At 38.7% G+C, this 20,928-nt stretch overlaps 1 protein-coding gene across 1 annotated transcript in view; it reads right to left on the bottom strand.

Annotated features, from left to right (window-relative positions):
* Positions 1-20,928, bottom strand: part of RAB3C (RAB3C, member RAS oncogene family) — a 274,606-nt gene that overhangs the window by 154,545 nt on the left and 99,133 nt on the right. Inside the window, exon 2 of the mRNA XM_035014467.1 lies at positions 13,115-13,233. Within this exon, the coding sequence (XP_034870358.1) occupies positions 13,115-13,233 (119 nt within the window). The remainder of the gene's footprint in view (positions 1-13,114; positions 13,234-20,928) is intronic.

Genomic DNA, 20,928 nt, shown 5'->3' with positions numbered 1-20,928 from the left:
CTTTCCTTTCCTTTCCTTTCCTTTCCTTTCCTTTCCTTTCCTTTCCTCTCCTCTCCTCTCCTCTCTTCTCCTCTCCTCTCCTCCCTTCCCCTCCCCTCCCATCCCTTCCCCTCCTCTCTTCTCTTTCTTTTTTTCTTTCTTTCTTTCTCTTTCTTTCTTTCTTTCTTTCTTTCTTTCTTTCTTTCTTTCTTTCTTTGTTCGTTCTTTCTTTCATTTTGTTTTTAAGGAGTGGGTGTGTCGGGGGTTGGTTTACAACTGATAATTAAGAAAATTATATTAATGAAATGAACTGCAAAGATAAATGACCAAACCCAGCCCAATGGTAAATGAACAAACAGGGCTCCAGAATGCTCCCGCTAGTCAGGAGCCCTACATTAGGCAAACAATGTCAACAATTTAGAAATAAGTAGAGATTAGACTGGAGTTGTGCCAGTTTAGACTTTCTACTACTCATTTCTACTCATTTCACGATGCTGTAGCTGAGTACATATGTATTTGCTGATTGGACAATTAGAGAATGAGGACCAGTAGTAGGTATCAAGAAGTACCCAAAAGAAGTACCCAACATATTCACTATGGTCAGAAAGCAGACTTGGAGACTACATTCACCACAGACCTGAAAACACTGGTAAGGCTCAAGAAAGGCATAACTGTTCCTCTTTAAAGCCTAGAAACCTGTTTTCTTAATACTATCACCAACAATCCTACAGATTTGTTTTTATACAGCAATCATCAACCATATGACCCAGAAATCAAGATGAACATCTACGACAGAAAATAGGCTCTTACCACAATCTCCTTTCCTGAGGAGTTATGTGACAGGTATAATTATTGTTCTTCAAGACAAATCTATTCCCCAAAGGCAGGCAACTAATTTCAAAGAAAATAAGGTATATTAAAATAGATGGAAACCAAGGAAATCCTGTGAGAAAATACTGGCATTTGCAATAAGTATAGTCATACAAAACTGCACAAAAGGAGCTGCCAAGAAGTGTATTTTCAGAGGGCAAGTGAAGCAGAACAAATAGCAATCATATTTATATAATATCTTTTATCCAAGAGTCCAAGTAATTTTTTATTTAATCTTTATATTCCCTATATAACCTGACTGGGGTAAGTAAGGCTGCAGCAACTAGAATTTAGCTTCTAGCCTTTGGTTTAGTGTTAATATTTATAGAAGAGTAATTACCATCTCTGAGTACAGTTGAGGTTAGTTAAGTACCCAAACACCAAGTCATATAGGACAGGCTTCAGTCTTCAGACTTTTGCTACTTCCCAAGTCGCAAAAAAAACAAAGAAAAAAAGAAAAAAAAGAAAGAAAGAAAGAAAAAGATTCTCTCTGACCAAAATCTGAGCCCATGTTTGCCTTACAGGTCTGGGCAGATATTGGGTAAAATGAAATGCTTAATTAGGATCTTTAATTCAAGGCTTTACATTTTGTACCATGTCTGTATTCTTCATGCAGCTAATTTTTATCTCAATTTCCAGTCTGAGGAATTCTTTGAGACAAACCAGAACAAACTGCTGTAAGTGAAAGAGTGAGTGGAAAAAACAAAGAAACAAGAAAACCCAGAGGCAGGCAGTTGGTTAACTGGAAACAGAAATAGTAAGAAAAACTTTGAACTGAGGCCACGAGAGACGAGCAAATATTTTCTATTGGGTTAGATGACATTTCTAATCCTCTTTAGGTCCCCTGAAATATGTGCTATGCATTTGTTGTACTAACCCAAATATACTCTCTTCTCCAAAAACAAACAAATAACCCCAAACCAAACCATTTTAGAGATAGAATGTACTACAAAAACTAACCAGGTAACTTCAAGTCATTTTGCCCCATATGTATGCTAAAACATTTTAATTTCTCTTTATCAATTCTACCCACATATCCTCTCCATTCTACCGAGAAGCTGGGAGAATTTTATAATATAGACAAAATTTTGATAAAATAGGTATTATCTCCTTGCTACATTTGAATTGAAAGTTTTTATTTATTTTCATCATAATGGTCTGATACTATTCTGGCCCTCGTCATCAATTTTTTGTTGGACATAATTGATATGTGCCATGAACCGTGCCAGATTATAAAGACAGAAAATGAAGATCTAGTCCCATATACTTCTCTCTCTGTTATTCATATATTCATTTAATCAACAAATATGTGTTGAATACCTACTATGTTCCAGGGACTGTTCTGGATACATAAGACATAATACTGCATAAAAAGGACAGAAATTGCTGTTCTGTGAAGCTAGCATTCTTATTGCAGAGACAGATGTGATAAATAAGTAAGTTATAAAATAAAAAGGGTTGCAATATAAAAGAGGGTGGGCAATATAAAAGGTCTTGCTGACAAGGTAACATTATAGTGAAGACCATTAGGTGAGGGGAGAACCATAAGGATATCTGGGAAAGAGACTTCTAAGCAGTGAGAAAAGCAGGAGCAAATGCCCCAAAGAAGAAGCATGTCTGCTATGTTCTAGAAATAGCAAAGAGGCTGTTGTGGCTAGACCAGGTGCAGGAGAGGAAGAGAAGAAGAAGGTAAGATAGAGAGGTGGTGAGTCAGCTGCACAGGATCTTGTAGGCTGTTGTAAGGGCTTTGGCTTCAGGCCGGGAAAGGTGGGATGCTGTGAATGTTTGGAACAGAAGAGTGACACGATCTGATTTATAGTTTGAAAAGCAGCCTCTCTGTGCTGGGAAGATTCTGGGGGCAGGGACAGTGGTAGAAGCAGAATGACCAGTTAGGCTATAGCAACAATCCAGACAGGAGAGGATGGTGGCATGATCAAGGTGGTATCAGTGTGTTATGGGTTGAATTGTATCCCTCCAGAAATATTGAAGTTCTCATCCTAAGTACCTGTGAATGTGGCCATATTTAGAATTAGGCATTTACAGATGATCAAGTTAAGATGAGGTCTTTAAGGTGGGTCCAGATCCAATATTACTGTATCTTTATAGAAAGGATAACTTTGGGGCCTCCTGGGTGGCTCAGTCAGTTAAGCATCTGCCTTCGGCTCAGGTCATGACCTCAGGGTCCTGGGATTGAGCCCTGCATTGGGCTCCCTGCTCAGTGGGGAGCCTCCTTCTCCTTCTCACTCTGCCTCTCTCCCTGCTTGTACTCTCTTGCTCTATCTCAAATAAATAAATAAAGATCTTAAAAAAAAAAAGAAAGGATAACGTTGGTCACAGAGGGAGACACATACAAAGGAGAGATGATACGAAAACACAGGAAGCAGATAGCCATCTACAAGCCATGGTATGCCTGAGGCTAGCAGAAGCTAGAAGAAAGGTCTGGAACAGATTCACTCACATGTTCTCAGAAGCCAGCCCTGCCAATACTCTGAGCTGGGACTTAGAGTCCCAGAACTGTGAGACAATAAATTTCTCTTATTCAGCTACCCAGTCTGTGGGCCTGGCGACGGCAGCCCGAGCAAACTAATACACATTGGAAATGGTGGGCAGTGAAGGGATTCTGGATATAAAATTGGTTCTCATTATTCATGGATTCCGTACTTGCAAATTTGCCTACTTGCTAAAATTTATTTGTAATCCCCAAATAAATACTCATGGCGCTTTCACAGACATTTGCAGACATAAGCCAAGGGATGAGAAAGCGGAGTGGCCTGATACACATATTCCCAGCGGAGACTGAAAAAGACCGTGCTTTGCCTGGTTTCAGTCTTCTTCTGTAAACAGTGCTTTTTCGCAATATGCTCAATGCCGTACTTTTCACCTTTTGTGCTTTTTGTTGGTGACTGTGCGTTTAAAATGACCGCCAAGCATAAAGCCCAAGTGCTGTCTGGTGTTCCCAAGTGCAAAAAGACTGTCGTATGGCTGTGCAGAAACACCTGGGTCAGACACACTTCGTTTGGGCACGAGTTTTCTGCTGCTGGCCATGACTCCAATGTTCACGAATCAACAAAATACATTAAATAAAGTGTCTTTAAGTGGAAACACACCTAAAACCAAGCACATATTGATCTGCTGGCAAAAATGTAATCAGAGGCTCCCAGGAACCTGCCTCTCTATTTGCCCTATGGAGCAACAATTCAGTATTCACTAACTAACATTTTTGGTGACTTCATGGAGTGTAACAACTTTGAACAAGAGCAAATTGTACTTTGATATTAGAGCCAAGATACAATAGTATTTGTTGAAGGAGTGGATGTGGGGTGTCAGAAAATAAGGAGTTAAGATTAGTCCCGATGTTTTTGGCCCGGTAAACCAAAAAGATGGAGATGCAAAAGACAGCTGAGGGGATAGGGTGTTGGTTTATTTCAGGTTTTTTGGAAGGAGCTGTGGATTAGGAGCTATCTATCCTTTAAATATAAGCTTGAGGTTAAGTTGGATTATCCATACAGGAAAAATGGTTTAAGGCTGGGTCAGAGCAGCAATGAGAGAGTGAGCAATGAGAGAGAGAGAGGGAGGCAGGGAGGGAGAAGAAAGACTCCTTGATGCCCAGTGTGGGGTGGGGGTGAACCTTGGCATCAGATGTCTGCATTCTAATCCCACCACTACGCACTCTGAGCTGTGACAGAACCAACTTTATAGTTGATAGGAACCTTGAACAAGGTTAGGAAGCCATGAACAGAGGTTTAGCAATTATTCATCTTAGTTGTTATTACCAGTCTAAAATTCTTTCATATTGAACATGATGTCACCTTCATTTAATACCATTATATATTTTTGGATAACAAAAAATTGCAGAGAGAAAGAATATCTGAGGGTGAAATTTCATTCTGGTTGTAGCACATCTGCAATGGTACCCTGAACGTCATAGAAATGAATTATTTACAACTGGTGGGAAGATGGTGTTAGACTTTTATCCTCTGTCTGGTGGTTTTTAAAAAATATCAATCTGCTCACCAGATTTCCTGCTTCAAAAAAACAAAAAAAAACAAACAAAAAAACCCAAACTTATATTTAGAGTTCCTCATTGTATCATAAAAAGCCAAATGTAAATAAATAAGGTAGGGGAAGATAAGTCAGCGACATTCTCCTACAGGAAGTACAGCAGCCTGTGGCCAGGCCATACTTAGAACAGAAATGCATTTAACGTCAGGAATGGGAAGATTTTTTTTTTTAAGATTTTATTTATTTGAGAGAGAGCGAGAGTGAGAGAGCGAGAGCGGTAGGCAGAGGGAGAGGGAGAAGCAGGCTCCCCACTGAGCAGGGAGCCCGACGTGGGGCTCGATCCCAGGACCCTGAGATCATCACCTGAGCTGAAGGCAGATGCTTAACCGACTGAGCCACCCAGTGCCCCAGGAATGGGGAGATTTTAAGTCAAGTTGAAAGGCACTTCAGTAGGTGTAGACAGTTGAGTCTTAGGCGCTGGATGTTTAGGAAGAGCCTGGACAAGGGATCCACATTCCATATACCTGGGGCCATGCTCCAACTGAGACCCAGGAACTCTCTGGCCACCACTCATCTGAGAAACATTTCAAAGGCAGTGAAATTTTCAGTGGTGATCTTGTTTCTAGAACTATTTAAATCTATTTGGGACTTGTCTCTCTAATCATTTATTTATTTTGTTTCTTAAACCAAAGCCCATAGGAGGAGTCAAAGCACAGAACACTATTTTTTTTTTTAGAGGTAACTTCTCTTTTCTCACATAATGGAGCCACAAAATTCCTGCCCTTGACTTTACAACTCCACACAGTTTGCTCCCTAACAAAATGCAGGTTTAAGCAAATGGGAATCTGGCAAATTCTACTTACTGACCGTGATTTACACATATTTTCACCATGTGGACAAATCTGAAGAACATTGTAAGCCCCGTTGCAGTTCTCAATATGATTGTTTACAGCCACCTTACTTTCCCACATCTTTTTACAAAACACTCCAATCAATTCTGATGGCTTCACGAGATGCACATTCTCCGTGTGAGTTTCACTCACTCATTCAATAAATATTTCTTAAGCAGCCACTCAGTGCCATTCCTAGAGTAGACACTGGGATACAAAGGTGAAGAAGACAAGCATAATCTTTTTTTTAAGGAACTTGGAATTCAGCAGGAAAACAGAGTACTAGATAAACACTTACAATATGTTATAAGATACATGTGTGATAGTGTTTTGAGAGTATACTACAGAAGCAACTAAAAGAATACGGTATTTGAAAAAACATCAGAGAAAATGATGGACAATCTGAGATCTGAAGGACGAGAAGAAATTGGCTTGATCTTGGGGTTGGAGGGATGTGGTTTGTTATAGAAAGCAGAGGCCCTGAGAAAGAGAAACCCAGAGGTATGAGAAGTTCAGGAGACTGAAAGAAGTTTAAAAACTAGACTTGATAACAATTATAAAGAAGATCAGCATTTGTATTCCAAAGTACTGGATGCAATATTAGTGTCTGAGGCCTTCTTCAGAGTGCATAACCTCATACTCTCTTCTACCTAAGGTATAACATAGAAAAATGATATTTAGGGAAGATAGTCTAGGTAGCATGGAATCCAAGCATTCCGTTGAATGGTTACCATTCAGTTCTTGGATCACTAAAGACCACAAGAAGTCTGTGTGTTCAGACTACAGTATTTGCCTAGATTCTCATGGGGGCCTTCATTGAACATGCTCTAATGTTTGCCTCCTGGGTTTTGAGGCCATTGTAAGAAAGGAGTCTCCTGAGGTCTTTTTAGTACTAGCTGTAAAAGCCTTTGTTGACATAAACCCAATGTGCCCCCAATAAAAGACATTTCCATCAGCATTTAATTCAAAGAAAACTTTCTTTGCCCTGGAGGATTGGTGTGGTATTTCTCCCCTTCCTATAATGAGAGCTCCATAGAATATACTGTGTTTACTTTTATCCCCCCTAAGCCTTGATTTTCACCTTGATTTCCAAGAACCTTAGAACTAAATTTCATCCCATTTTATCTTTTGGATTTCCATAAGCTTTTAAATTCTCTCTGACACCTTTCATGTGCTCCCTCAGATCTTCTTCCTTCACCCATCTGAGGCGGCTCTTGGCCACTTGCTACACGGCTCCCGTTACACACTTCTGCAAGCGCTCTGCTCAACTACCACCTCCCTTCTCCAACATGAGAAAGGCGTCACCCAAAGCAGCTCGCCTCAGGCCAATGCCACGGTCTCTTGCCTCCCACGAGGAAGCTTCCCTGCTGCTACGACTATGAGTCATCCATGTCTGTGGAACTTGGACTCTTTGCTCTTGCTGTCCTGAGACCATACACTTCACAATCAAGAATTAGCATGTAAGATTTTTCCACCCCATTTCCAGGGCATGAGGGCTAAAACAATTATTTGCTCCTGATTCTTGGGAGTTACTCTCTAATCCTATTTTATTAACCATATTGCACGTATCTTTGGTGTTTTTTCTCACATTCTTTTTGAATATTTGTAGACCCTAGATAAATGTATAAGTAAGTTCACAGTGAGTTTCATTTTATATTAATTTTATAGAATTGTGGAATTTGGCCAAATTAAAGAGGATATTTTTATTTAATTGCCCAGATAAAATTCCACTGGAAAACTGAAAGCACAGTTTAATGTGTTTTCAAAAAAAGGATAGCCACCATTTCCTCAACACAGTCTGCTACCTTGTTGTTATGCTCTCTAAATCTCTACGCCTGGCTTAACACATTAGAATTTGTGTGTTATGAAATTCTAAGAAATTTAACACTTAATCTGAATGTCCCTATAATTGGTTTAAGAATTTTACTGAGATCACAGCCAAAAACCATTTTCTTTCCTTTTGGAGCAGTTGAAGTGCATTTTGTTAGAGTATTTGAAACTTTAGGTGCCAATCAGTCTCAATTAATTTCTTATTTTTTGCTCTATGTGTTTTTCTAGGGTTTTTTTTTCTTTTTGGTCCCCTTAATACCGACACTTGGAGACTAGTAATTTAGAGAATACGTTCTTTTGTGCTTGTTTTTTTGAGAAGGCTTTATTTCCTAGTATAGAAAGTCACCACTGAATGCCACCAAGCTCCCTTCTTTCCCGAGTACTACTTACTAATGCCATATATGTAAAGCAAGTATGAAACGCTGAACTGGACTTTTTTTTTTTTTCCTAAACAGTTTTCTTTTCTTACTATGCCATTCTGTTTTTATTCCTTAAACATTTTCCAAGGTTTTTGACGGGTCAGTTTTTTCAGGTAAGAATAATTTTTAAAATACCTGTTTTGTAATGTTACCTATGTTAAGTAGGGAACACAAACAAGTTAGACATATTATTGCTCTGCAAATAATTTGCAATCTATTAAGAACTTAAGACAAGTAAATCTTCAGAACAACACAAAGTTGAATATGATTAGTGCCATGGCAGTGATGGACATAACAATGTTAAATCTTCTGTTGGGAGGAAGAATAGAACCATTAAATCCTGGCTACGTCAGTCTGAAGTAATTTCATATTTTCTGTTGGAGTATCAACAAAGGATGTGAACCTCTATAGTTCTTTGGATCATCCATCCAAAATGTGCATTGTATTATTGTACAGTAAGAGATTACTTTATGATTCCACTTATACGAGGTACTTAGAATAGTCAAATTCATAGAGATACAAAGTAGACTGGTGGTTGCCAGAGGCTGGGGAGGAGAAGAAAGAAGGGGAAGTTACTGTTTACAAGGTATAGCATTTCAGTTTTGCAAGATGAAGGGTTTTGGGGAAGGACGGTAGTGATGGTTGTGACAGCCCTAACGATGCATTTAATACCACTAACTGTACGCTTAAAAAATGGTTAAGTTGTACATTTTGCTACATGTATTTTACAATAAAAATTCAGAAAAAAATTATAGGATTGTATTGTATTCAGTACTAGAGAAACAAGATGAATGAACTCACAGTCTAATACAGAAGAGAAAACGTAATCAAATAAAAACAGAGTATACTAGGTTCTGTAGGTGGTCTGTAGAAAGTGCTGGGGTAGTGTGAATGCAGGCATAAGGGTGTGAGCAGCACTGTCCACTGGGATTGGAAATTGGGGTGCATGGGAAAGGGGTAGCAGGATCTTCAAAAGCTTCATACAAGAGTTAATATTTGAGCTGCCTCAAAAGGTGAAAAAGAGCTGGAAAGATAACAGAGAAGGTATTCTAAGCAGAGGCACAGAGGTATTAGAGGGATCAAACATCTGTAAATTGAGCAAAGTTGGGCGCCTGGGTGGCTCAGTTGGTTAAGCGACTGCCTTCAGCTCAGGTCATGATCCTGGAGTCCCGGGATCGAGTCCCGCATTGGGCTCCCTGCTCGGCAGGGAGTCTGCTTCTCCCTCTGACCCTCCTCCCTCTCATGCTCTCTGTCTCTCATTCTCTCTCTCTCTCAAATAAATAAATCTTTTAAAAAAAAATTGAGCAAAGTTGTCTGGCTGAAATATGGGACCAGTGGAGAAGAGTGGTAGGAGATGATGTTAGTGACACATGTGGGTGGGGGCTACACTGTTTGCCATGTTTGGACTTCGTTCAAAACCAAAGGCCTTCATCAGAAACGGGGTTCAGGATCACTTGCGAAGGTTTCAAAAGTACATACGGCCAAATTTATCACTGAAGATTTATTTTTAAGACATGTTAAGGTTCAGGGCTCCTGGGTGGTTCAGTCAGTTGAGCATCTGATGCTTGGTTTTGACTCAGGTCATGATTTCAGGGTCGTGGGATGGAGCCCTGTGTCGGGTTCTGCATTCAGCAGGGAGTCTACTTGAGATTCTCTTCCCCTCTCTCTTCCCCTCCCGTCTGCTCACACGCTCTCTGTCTCTCTCTCTCTTTCTGTCTCTCCAAAATAAATAAATAAATCTTAAAAAAAAAAAAAAGACATGTTAAGTTTCATTAGCTCTGATGGCCATATGATATAGGATGTGGAGTGGGTGGAACCTAAAAGTAAAAAGACAAGACAGAAGGTTTGTAAAGCAGATGAAAGCCAATGACAGTCCAGGTGAAGACAGTGGCAACGAAGAATAAGAATAGATCTGAGAGGCATTTAGAAAGTCAAAATTATTGGACTTGGTGGTCAATGAGATGTGATGTGTAAAAGACAGAAATCAAAAACACTGCTTAGATTTCTATATCAGATAACTGGATGAGGGTGGATCCATTAATTGGGATAGTAAATGCTGGCATAAATACAATGTCTGGCAGATTGTTGAAAGAGGGGGTGCTCAATACATGTTTGTGGAGTGAATAAAATCCCCCTAATAATAATGATCATACAATTGGGGACGGAAAAAAAGAAGTAAGTAAGGATCGATTTTGTTGGTTTTTGACACATCTAGATGTGCCGGGGAATGGACGGGGCAGGCTGTGAAGAAGATATGCAAAGCAGGGGGTGATATCAAAACAAAACCCCACAAAGTTTAGGAAGGTAAGCCTGGGTTCTAGAAACCGTGAATAGATCAGTTTGCCTCTATGACAGTGAGAAGAGACTGTAAAAGTATAATGGCTCCACAATGTGATATGTCTCAAAGTCAGGCTGAAGAAGTTTTAACTAATTCAGTAGGTGATGGTAAGTCATGGCTTTTGGGCGGCGCCTTGCAGTGGTCTTTAGGATTATGTTCATCTGGAATACTCTTACAGCAGCAGTGGGATAGGATGGCGTGGGACAGGAAGAAATCTATAAGGGAGAAAGATCAGTTAGAAGGCTACTGTGAGGGTAGAAGCAAACCATAATAATAAGGAGAGCAATGATGGTCACAGTAGGAATGGAGAGGCAGGAGCAGAATCAAAAGATATTCAGAAAAAATTAATATGCAAGATCAAGTTCCAGATTGGGACGGTTGGAGGTTACAAGTGGATTCAGGGTAGACCCTGGGTGACAGAGTGTGGTGCTATCAATGAGAAGAAAAATGATGTCAGGAAGGTGAGCAATTTTAGGCAGAGATAATTGATTCTGAGGCACCAGCAGGATAGCCAGGTGAAGAAATATTTTGGCCACCTGGAAATGCAACGCTGCAGTTTAGAACACAGACTGGAGCCAGAAATGTAAACTTGGGAGCTATCCGGTGTAAATGATAAATGATGTGTGTGAGAGGATAGGATAGCCAAGGAAAGCAAAAATGAGCCCAATAGAACAAACCATGGGGGTGTGCTTACTCTTGGCTGGGTGAGGGAAATCTTGGAAGTAGAAAGAGAAGCAGTCCTAGGGAGAGACAAGAATAATCTGGAAAACACACCTCTCAAAAAAAAGGGGGGGTGGGAAACAGAGCTTCAAAAAAGAAGAGTGGTAAACAGTCAAATAGGGAATTTGAGGCAGAGGAAGACTGGTAAGGGCAGGTGGTCTGTTCACAGGCTAGGAAGCGTGGTGGGGATGAAGCTGGGCTGGCTGGGGTGAGCGAGGGAAGGTGTGGGGTAGGGCTTGCGGAAGCTGAACTTCTCCACATCATTTCTCATGCTAGAACCAGAAGTCTAGAGAGCTGGGTTATTGGTCTTATTGCCATTTCGTTTTAATGAACTCAATTCTTGGTATTCTCAGTAGTCATATAACATTCCTCGAAACAACAGGGTAAGAACTATGGGTGCAAACAGCATTTGGGACCCTGAAGTTTGGAAGGTGATTCGTGAACACCTCCTGTCCAGGAGCACTGGGTCTCAACGTTTCCTCAGAGGAAAGAATCAAAGTTAAAATGACCACTTTGCATAGCAGTTGGTATGCCAGAGCTATGTGTGAAAATTAACTAGATATCGCCGCATTATTAATTGAACAAGCCTTTCTGTCACTAGTCTGAAACGGTACTTTCTTCATAAACTAAATCTAGATGGATTTGTGTCTATGTTTGGACTCTTCGTTTCTTTCCATTTTGTACCAAGCCTGTCGGTATTTACTTGGGGTTGCCTTGAATCTATGAATTAATATGAGAAGAACTGGCATTTTTACAATATTCAGTCTACTAAAAAGAAGAGTACTTAAGCCTTTTTTTATGTGGCTCAGTGGAAGATAATTACTTTTTCATATAGTCCCAAGCTCACCCTTTTCAGTTTATAGCTATATATTTCCTTTTTGAGAGGCTACTATAAATGCATTATTTCTTGCACTGTAAGTGTGTGTGCATCTGTGTGTGTAAGTAGAAGAGATGTAGGTGTTTTCTCAGATGAACAATTAAAATTTAAAAGAAATAATCTAAAGCAAGTTGAAGTTTTTAATAGCATCTGACCTTCATTAAGCTGATACACGTGTAAAAAAAATTACTTTGGATAATACTATGATGCAAAACAGAAAAAAAAAATGAATGCCGTTTATTTCACTTTGGGGGCTACGATTCTCGTATAGAAGCCCAGCTGTGACCGTTGACAGTTAAAATGTGATGGCTCTTCAGGCCTGCTACCAGCAGCGGGGGCGCCATTTTCCTCCTCCTACCACACAAAGCTCTAGCTAGACTCTAGCTCTTGCCACAGGAAAGCTACTCTGCTCAGCCCTGCTGCTTGAATCCCTGACCATGACCATCAGCGCTTCCACTTGTCCTCCCAAGGTGCTGGGGGGACTGGTTGACAGAAGCCACACAAGGCCTCCGCTGCCAGTCATACTCCCCACGGACAGAGGGGTTTTCGCATGGCTGATGTAGCCATGAGTCAGAACATGCTTGGGTTTTAGCTCTGCCTTTATCTCAGTCCTTTGAAACTTTGCAACTTGAAGAAAAACTGAAAACTATTTAACAAATCTAGACAAGGGGCTAGCAAGCTTTTACTGTCAACGGCCAGATAGGAAATGTTTCAGGCTTTGTGGGCCCTATGGTTTCTGTTAAAACAACTTACCTCTGCTGTTGTATGTGAAAGCCATCTCAGACGGTAAGGAAATGAGCCTGGCTACGTTCTAATAAAACTATTCACAAAACAAATGGTGGGCCACATTAGGCCCACAGTTTACAAATCCCTGTTTTAGACCAGTAAATTTCCAAACCATTCATTATTTATATTTAAAAAAAAATCAAAAGTCTCCACGGAACTAAGCATAACAGGTTGCAAAGCACCGGAAGTTACAGAATGTAGAAAAATCACCAGATGGATTTCCTATCAATCTCTAAACAACGACTCTGAGCATAGCCAGTATTTGTCTGCTTTATGAAGCACAAGGGGGATCACAGTAAACAACAAACACACATCGTGACACTGGTCACTGCTTTGAGAAGGAAGAGGAAGTCGAATGAAAACTCCAATATTACTAGTGATGGGAGTATTCGCTCTTACTTACCAATCCTGTACTGCATTGAAGGATTCTTCATTTGTGATGTCATACATTAAAATAAAGCCCATGGCCCCACGGTAATAGGCTGTGGTGATAGTCCGGTATCTTTCCTGGCCTGCTGTGTCCTAAAAAATAACAATTTTTAATATTTGATTATATTATATAATTTTAATTATACATATTTTTATTATAAAATAATAATCTCTCCAAAAATAAGGCAACACATATTTTGGGAAGTGATTATTTCAGAAACAGTCATAATAGAGAGTCTACATTGTACTTGCAATGTATCACTATATATCTTTTTAGTCTTGTTTTCCCTCATGATTTTCATATGACAGCTCTGCAGTATTATGAAAAATTCTTTTTTTGGTAAAGATCTAGCTCAAAATACCTTCTACATATGTTCATTCCTGTTAAGCAGCAGATAACTATAGATAATAAAATAAAAAGATTATACATATGAAAATCTGTAGCTTTTTGTATAGTTTAAAACTAGAAGAGTTCATTAGCTCCAGCATTAGGTATTTATAATCTAAGTACAAGCCACTATGGGGGAAAAGAAGAGTTTTATGAACAGTTCCCCGCTTTTAAAAGCATGCAGTTCAATCTCACTTTCTTCAACTGTAAAATGAGAATAAAAATACCTGCTTTGTGTGGATATTTGAGTCAACAGACCTGGAGTTCCTGCTCTGCTATTACATAGCTGAGGAACGGGGACAATCCACTAAACCTCTGTAACTAAACCTCTCGAAGATTTAGCATGTTTGTTAGGACTATGTGAAACAATGTATCTGAGGTGCTTCACACACAGCCTGGCATACAAATGGTGGTCAATAAATGCTGAGTGCTGGCTGCTGTTCCTAAAGGTTGGGGAGGCAAAGCTAGCGTATGGCGGGAGATAGCAGCTTACAAATACAGAGGCTCAGCACCTACCAAAGAGATGGCATGCAATAGTGAAATCTGGGGATATGGCAGACACATTGCTAAAGTCACCTGCATATGTTACGTAGCTCAAGAAATTATTCCTCAATTCAACTGACTCTTGCCCCTTTGTCTTCACAGGATCTGGGCTATGGTTTATAACACCATGCTCCTTGGTTTTCCCTTTCACCACTTTCCCTGGAGATCGGGCTCTGATTTCTCTTTCTCAGTACTCTAGGTGCTGAGCACTTTGGACAGAAACATTATCTTCTTTCAGATTTTAGTCTGGATCCTCTTTCTACTCTTCTCCCAGACATGCCTCCTTTGCACATGGAGTACATCCCAGCTCCCCTTAAGATGTAATAGCCCGGGCGCCTGGGTGGCTCAGTTGGTTAAGCGACTGCCTTTGGCTCAGGTCATGATCCTGGAGTCCGGGGATCGAGTCCCGCATCGGGCTCCCTGCTGGGCAGGGAGTCTGCTTCTCCCTCTGACCCTCCTCCCTCTCATGCTCTCTGTCTCTCATTCTCTCTCTCTCAAATAAATAAATAAAATCTTAAAAAAAAAAAAAAGATGTAATAGTCCTTGGAGGGGAAGCTAATGAGTTGGATGACACAAGAAAAGTTCCTTATCACCCAAATGAAACTAATATCTCCTGGGTCTCACTCTTGGGATGGGCTCATGTTGGATATGCTATTCCTCACCCACAGGTGTTCTCCAGCTTGGATGCTTACACCTCACCATAGACTAACCCATGAGAAACTTGAGGTTGCTTACAAGTTTCTCCTAATCTGTGTGGTATATTTTATTCAGCCACCTGCAATTTCAGAGTAGAGTGATCAAAGAAGGCTGAGGAGATCGGCAAATGATTCTAGGAGAACAGGGGGACGTGAAGACAAAGTTGAGAATTAGCTGACTTTTCATGAAACCAACAATAGGACCAGGGATGAGATTGGCCTGACTAGAAGAAGATATTTATGTGGTGATATTAGGGATATAAGGTTCCAAAGATAGGATGGAAACAAATTATGGCACCCAAAATAGCAAAAATAGAGCAAAATCTGTGGGAAAGGTCTTTCAGAACGTATCACCATTGGCAGAAAACAAAAAGGAAAGTACAGATTTTACCACATGAAAATTTGACAACTCCTTGAATATAAAAAAAGGTATAAATAAAATTAAAATGGTACATAATCAAATAAAGTGGGAAATATATTTGCATTGTACCAGAGAGACCAAAGGTTACTATCTTTAATATGTCAAGTGGTGCTAGAAATCATTAAGAAAAATGTTAATTAATCTAATTTTAAAATTATTTATATAGAAGCACATAAATAGCTAATTAATCGGTAGAAAGAGTTGAATCCCAAGCATAATAATGCTGCAGAGTTACATGCCTACCTAATAGAAGTTTCTCGGACATTATTTGAATGTCTTATCGTACTTAGTATTTTCTTTATATGAAAATGTAGATGTTTGAAATAAACATGAATATCATAAACTGCATATAACTGGGAAAAATAATCAAGTTTATTAAGCAGAAAGAAGCCAATCTTGAGCTTATGTGGATATTCTTAGATATTCATTGGATTTCATTCAATTAACAGCATATCCAATTGTGAAATAAAGAAGAAATTTAGAGAACCAAATTCCCAAAGACTATGTTTACAAAGCATGGGGTAATCAGAGATTGTGTAATATATTTCCGCTGTCTGGGGAACAAAACATCTTAAAACTAGTCATTTTATTTTAAAACATCTACTTTTGTCTTAGGTGCCTATTTTCCAGAATTCATTATCTATAAAATTACCTTTTTATTTTTTCTTATTGTGAAGTAACTTTAAGTGGCTATCTTGTCAACAATACTGTAATAGTGTCGTGTGGTGGCAGAGGGTAGCTCCACTTGTAGTGAGCACAGCATCACGCATAGACTTGTTCAATCACTAGGTTGTACACCTGAAATTAACATTGTGTGTCAACTATATTCCAATAACATTTTTTTAAAGTCCTAAAAATATGTAAAAATTTAAAAAGATAAAAATCTGAAAAGAAAAAGCTTTTTAGCATTGATTGAATAGTCTTCTCACAGGCTGGGGACCCCATTCCTGCTGCCTTCTCTATATAACAGACAGCTTTCCCCTGATTTTTCAGTAGGGGAAAACAGCCAATAAACCCGAGGTACTGCTAAAAAGTGACCCAGACCCTTCCTGTCAGGCATGTCTTCAACACAGACACTGAATAGTGGTGGGTTGGAAAACTGTGACATCTCTTTCTTCTTGACCTCTTCTGATGATAGCTTTCCTTTCCATAAGATGTTAATTTTATTTTGACAGTAAAGAAACTAGTTCTAGGATTATAAAACATTCATTTCAGTCTGTGAGTGTATTTAATCTTTGTGAGAGCAGAAATCAAGGCCCCATTATATTATGATTGATATATTATAGGAAACCACATGGTTGGATAGCCATTATCAAAATTCAAAAGTAGACAGAGGGGGACAAAACCAGTTTTCAAGAAAAAAAAATAGAAGCTTTCAGGAAGCACTTAAGTCATAGCAAGGACTAACCCTAACCCTAACCCTAACCCTAACCTTCCACACTGTTCTGATATGAACCCAGAAACACAATCTACTTGGAGGTAGTTGTCACCTAAAACCTCTCAGGGAAAATAAGAAATTGTACCAAATAGGGGTAGTGTATTAGGAAAAACAGAGAGTAGTTTTCCTTCCCAAATAGGAAGACAAAAAAAGAGTAAAATTAAGCTAATAAACCAGGCACCAAGTTGGCTCTTCATTGGTTTTGAGTACTGAAAACAATTTCAGAATTATAAACTCATTAGCATGTTCTCTCCCATGGTATCAGGAAGAAAAAGAAGTCAGAAAAACACTTCATTACATTTGACATTTACTAATGATGATAGAAGGTTCTATCTGAAAGAAAGGAACATTTTATAATGTCAAGTGCCACTAATGTAATTAAATGTGAGCAGTCTTAGAAGGCAACTGGCTAAAATGGTACCTCTTTTCAATTTGCTCAGAAAAATGGCTCCAAACCTTGGTTTTGCACTGTTCCTCTGCTCGGTTAATTCCGATAACTGGGGATACCTGCTGATTTTCCATAAATGTAGGCTTCTTATAATTGAAAAACACAACTGGAGATCTCTTACAGAGAAAATGAGGGATAAAAGTATGATTAAAAATGAAAACTTTCTTCCATGAAAGTTAGCTGTCCTTTTCTTCTCTTTTAAGAAAAATAAACTCATTTTAGTTGGTTTAAATATTTTGATTTCTCATTCATGTTTTTTTTTTGTTGTTGTTGTTGTTTGGTTTGTTTGTTTGTTTGTTTGTTTGAGAGAGTGCCCACGTGAGTGGTGGCACTGGGGGGAGAAGAGAGGCAGAGGGAGAGGGAGAGAGACTCCTAAAGCAGACTCCTGGTTGAGTGTGGAGACCAATGTGGGGCTCAATCTTACAACCCTGAGATCATGACCTGAGTTGAAATCAAGAGTGGGGTGCTTAACCAACTGAATCACCCAGATGCTCCATTTCTATTCATGTTTTTAAGAGGAATTTTTGGCTTTAATGATAGGTTTGATTAGCAAATACTTGAGTATATGTCAAGAAAAGAACTGTAAAACGTAAGACATTAGCATCTTGATTAAGTAGTAGCAAGGAACGTTTTCAGTTTGAATTTTGGCATTTTTGTCTTTGTTTTTGACTTAATTTTTCCCAATGAAATATTCTATATTTTTTAACTGTATATATGACATTCCCAAACTCTTCTGAAATTATGCAGAGATAACGTGCAGTTTTAAAATAGAGGGAATAGCCTTGGTATGTGAGGTCTGAGTTACATTGTAATTTGATTTTTGTTTTGGTGGTTACTTCTCTCTGTATTGGATTAAAGGGAAAATGAAAGTAAACATTAGGAAAGGAATATAACTCAAATAATATCACCACAATCAAAATACATTTATTGAACGTCTAGACAGAGAAAAATAGATTAAAGGATAGATAATCCTAGTACATGATAAAGTAGGTAATTTTATATGTGAAGAAACTAAACCAAACACATTGATGCTAACTCATTAACAAAAGTAATTTAATTAAACTAAGGGAACTAATATGTGATAACCCAAAAAGATTGTCAACAGAAATGCAAGATGAGGATCCTGCAACATAAGACATAAAACACATGTTATTGAATTTCCAAATAGATCAAAGATATGAAATGGAATAAATGCTCAGTCATTAAGCATCCACACAAGTAGTAATCTTTTGTACTTTACTTCCATTACTTGTAGGAATTATTTTGAATCATCAAATGAAGATTAAACTATGCTTAATATAGTTTAATATGACTGCTGATTGATTGATTCATTCATTCATTTGTTCATTCATTCAATAAACATTTGGTGAATACCTATTACCAGTTAGGAACTGTGATCAGTTTAGATTAAATTTATACTCCATCTATTGGAGACATATTTTTGTATATTTTAAAATACTACACATTAAAAACATTTGATTAAGCAGAATATCATATTCTCTACACGACAAAAAATTAGGTAAAATGAAAATATCATTTCTAAAGAACTAGACAGCCTAGCGATTTAAAATTGTAATCGAGGCTACTTGCTCAGTGGTGAGGTTCTCTGATTCATAGCCACTGAATGGTCTAAACTGTATTCCCTCCAAAAGATACGTTGAAGTCCCAACCCCCAGAACTCATGAATGTGACCTTATTGGGAAATAGGGTCTTTGTAGGTGTAATCAAGTTAATATGAGTTCATACCGGGTTAGGGGTGGGCCTTAATCCTATGACTAGGATCCTTTGAAGAAGAGGAAACAGAGACCCAGAGCACAGAGGGAAGGTCACACGAAGGCAGAGGCAGAGGCTAGAGCGATACATCAATGAGCCAAGGAAGCCAACCACCAGAAGTGAGGAGAGAGGGATGAAATGAATTCTCTGCTAGAATGTGAGAGGGAACATGGCCCTGACAATGCCTTTATTTAGGACTTCTGGTCTCCAGAGCTGTGAGGCAATAACTCTCTGTTGTTTTAAGTCACTCAATTTGTGGTCCTTCAATACTGCAGCACCAGGAAGCTAATAGTCACTGACCCCAGTCTGGAATCTTCATCATCAGGGCAGAAACAATATAAATTTTGCAGCTACCCACACACCCACTTACTACTTTACAGAAGAGAAAATATCAAAAGTTAAAGGTAGCCTTAGGGAGAAATCTAACATAGTCTCACAGTGTAAACTCATGAAGGATGTTATGCTAAAGTGCATTACTATATTCCATGTATGTAAAATTAATTCTGTTCACAAAAAGGTGAGTTGATATACCTTTGGGATTTTAAAAAGTAGATCTTTATATATTTATACACACATACATATATGGTAATTAGAAAGAAAGAACAATGTCGCTTGAAATGACAAAAATATATACTGCTTCATGTTGGTATTTGACCCCTAAATGATCAACATGCTATTATAGAAAGATCCCAAGTCATGATGTACACTGAGACACGACCCTCCAAAACAACAGAAACAACAGAATGGTGATAATTACACATCATTTCTTTTGTATGATGGTACTTTCCCTCAAGTCGTATTTATTTTTTCACTTTCATAAATAGGCAGACATAAAGCAGCATTGGATATAGTCATAAATACAGTAAGCAAAACACGAAGCTTAAATATTTTATGCTCTCTTGCTGCATATTTATTTTTGGAATGAAGTAAGAACTTTTTTCCTAACAGCAGTTAATCTTCTATTCAAATCAAATTTACAAACCACTTTCTCTTTACTGATCTTGTGCAAACAGCCCCTTTGTTTCATTTACACACACACACACACAAGCATCTGTAAGTCAAGCCCACATTTTAGAAGAGAGTACTAAGAAACTGGCCTCTAAATAGTTCTTCGATCAATTTAAATGTCCTTCCTACCAACTGTCCTTTATCCACCCTTCTTACACCAGTTTATTGATCAGATTTTCTTGTCATGATGTTTAGCTTTGATATACCCAAACGTTCATTTTATAATGGCATCCATTTCTAAGTAAAACATAATAAAATAAGCCCGAGGCAGAGGATAAAACTTGACCTATTATTTCCTGGCACTGTTACCATGGCAATTCATCTTCCCTGGAAGAGAGAACAGTCACATGTAGCTCTTTTATAGGTGGCCTTTGACTCCACCGTCAGTGAGACCCTAACATATCAACCAATTGTGTATTTCTGTTCATGAAAGTTGAGACACTCTTCAGTAAACACTAAATGCTCTGGCGAACTCACTTCAAGACCTAAATAAAACTCACAATCAAAGCTGTGTAAAAGGCATCTTCACTCATTTTTATTTAAGAGCTTGTTTTTTAAGAATGATTAACACAAAGGCAGAGGAAGATGCCATTTTTTGCTTTCTTTTTAATTAATCTCTTTGACATACTTCCTCCCAGTGGGATTTTGATTATGCTCAATTTTGTCAAAACCTGGGGCATAAATACTTAAATGTAGGCAAGCTCAGAGCTTTTAGTCAAGGATGGTGATTGTTTTTCTTCACAGAATGCAATTTAAAATGCTTACAATGATCAAAGAATAACAGGCTTTTGAGTGGGAATCTTATTGTTGCCCTAAAATTGGCAACTAAGACTCAAACTAGACTCCTTACACAAGGAATGGAACTTTCACTCACAAAAGCCACATGCCAGTAGGACTGGGTTAGATGGGTGTCTGCATAGGCAGTGAGAGTACTGATCTGTGCTTGTGCAGGGGTGTCTAAGACCTGGAGAGAGATGGCGGAGGGGGGCAATAGAGAGGTCTGATTTCCCACTGGTTAGTATGGCTAGGTTACGTGAGTTTCCCATAGACAAATAAATACCATAGCACGTAGCT

The sequence above is a fragment of the Mirounga leonina genome, unplaced genomic scaffold (genome assembly GCF_011800145.1).
Source record: "Mirounga leonina isolate KUSES-001 unplaced genomic scaffold, KU_Mleo_1.0 Mir_168, whole genome shotgun sequence".
NCBI lineage: Eukaryota > Metazoa > Chordata > Mammalia > Carnivora > Phocidae > Mirounga > Mirounga leonina.
Note: the sequence above shows the minus strand (reverse complement) of the source record. Positions and strands in the feature narration are given on the sequence as shown.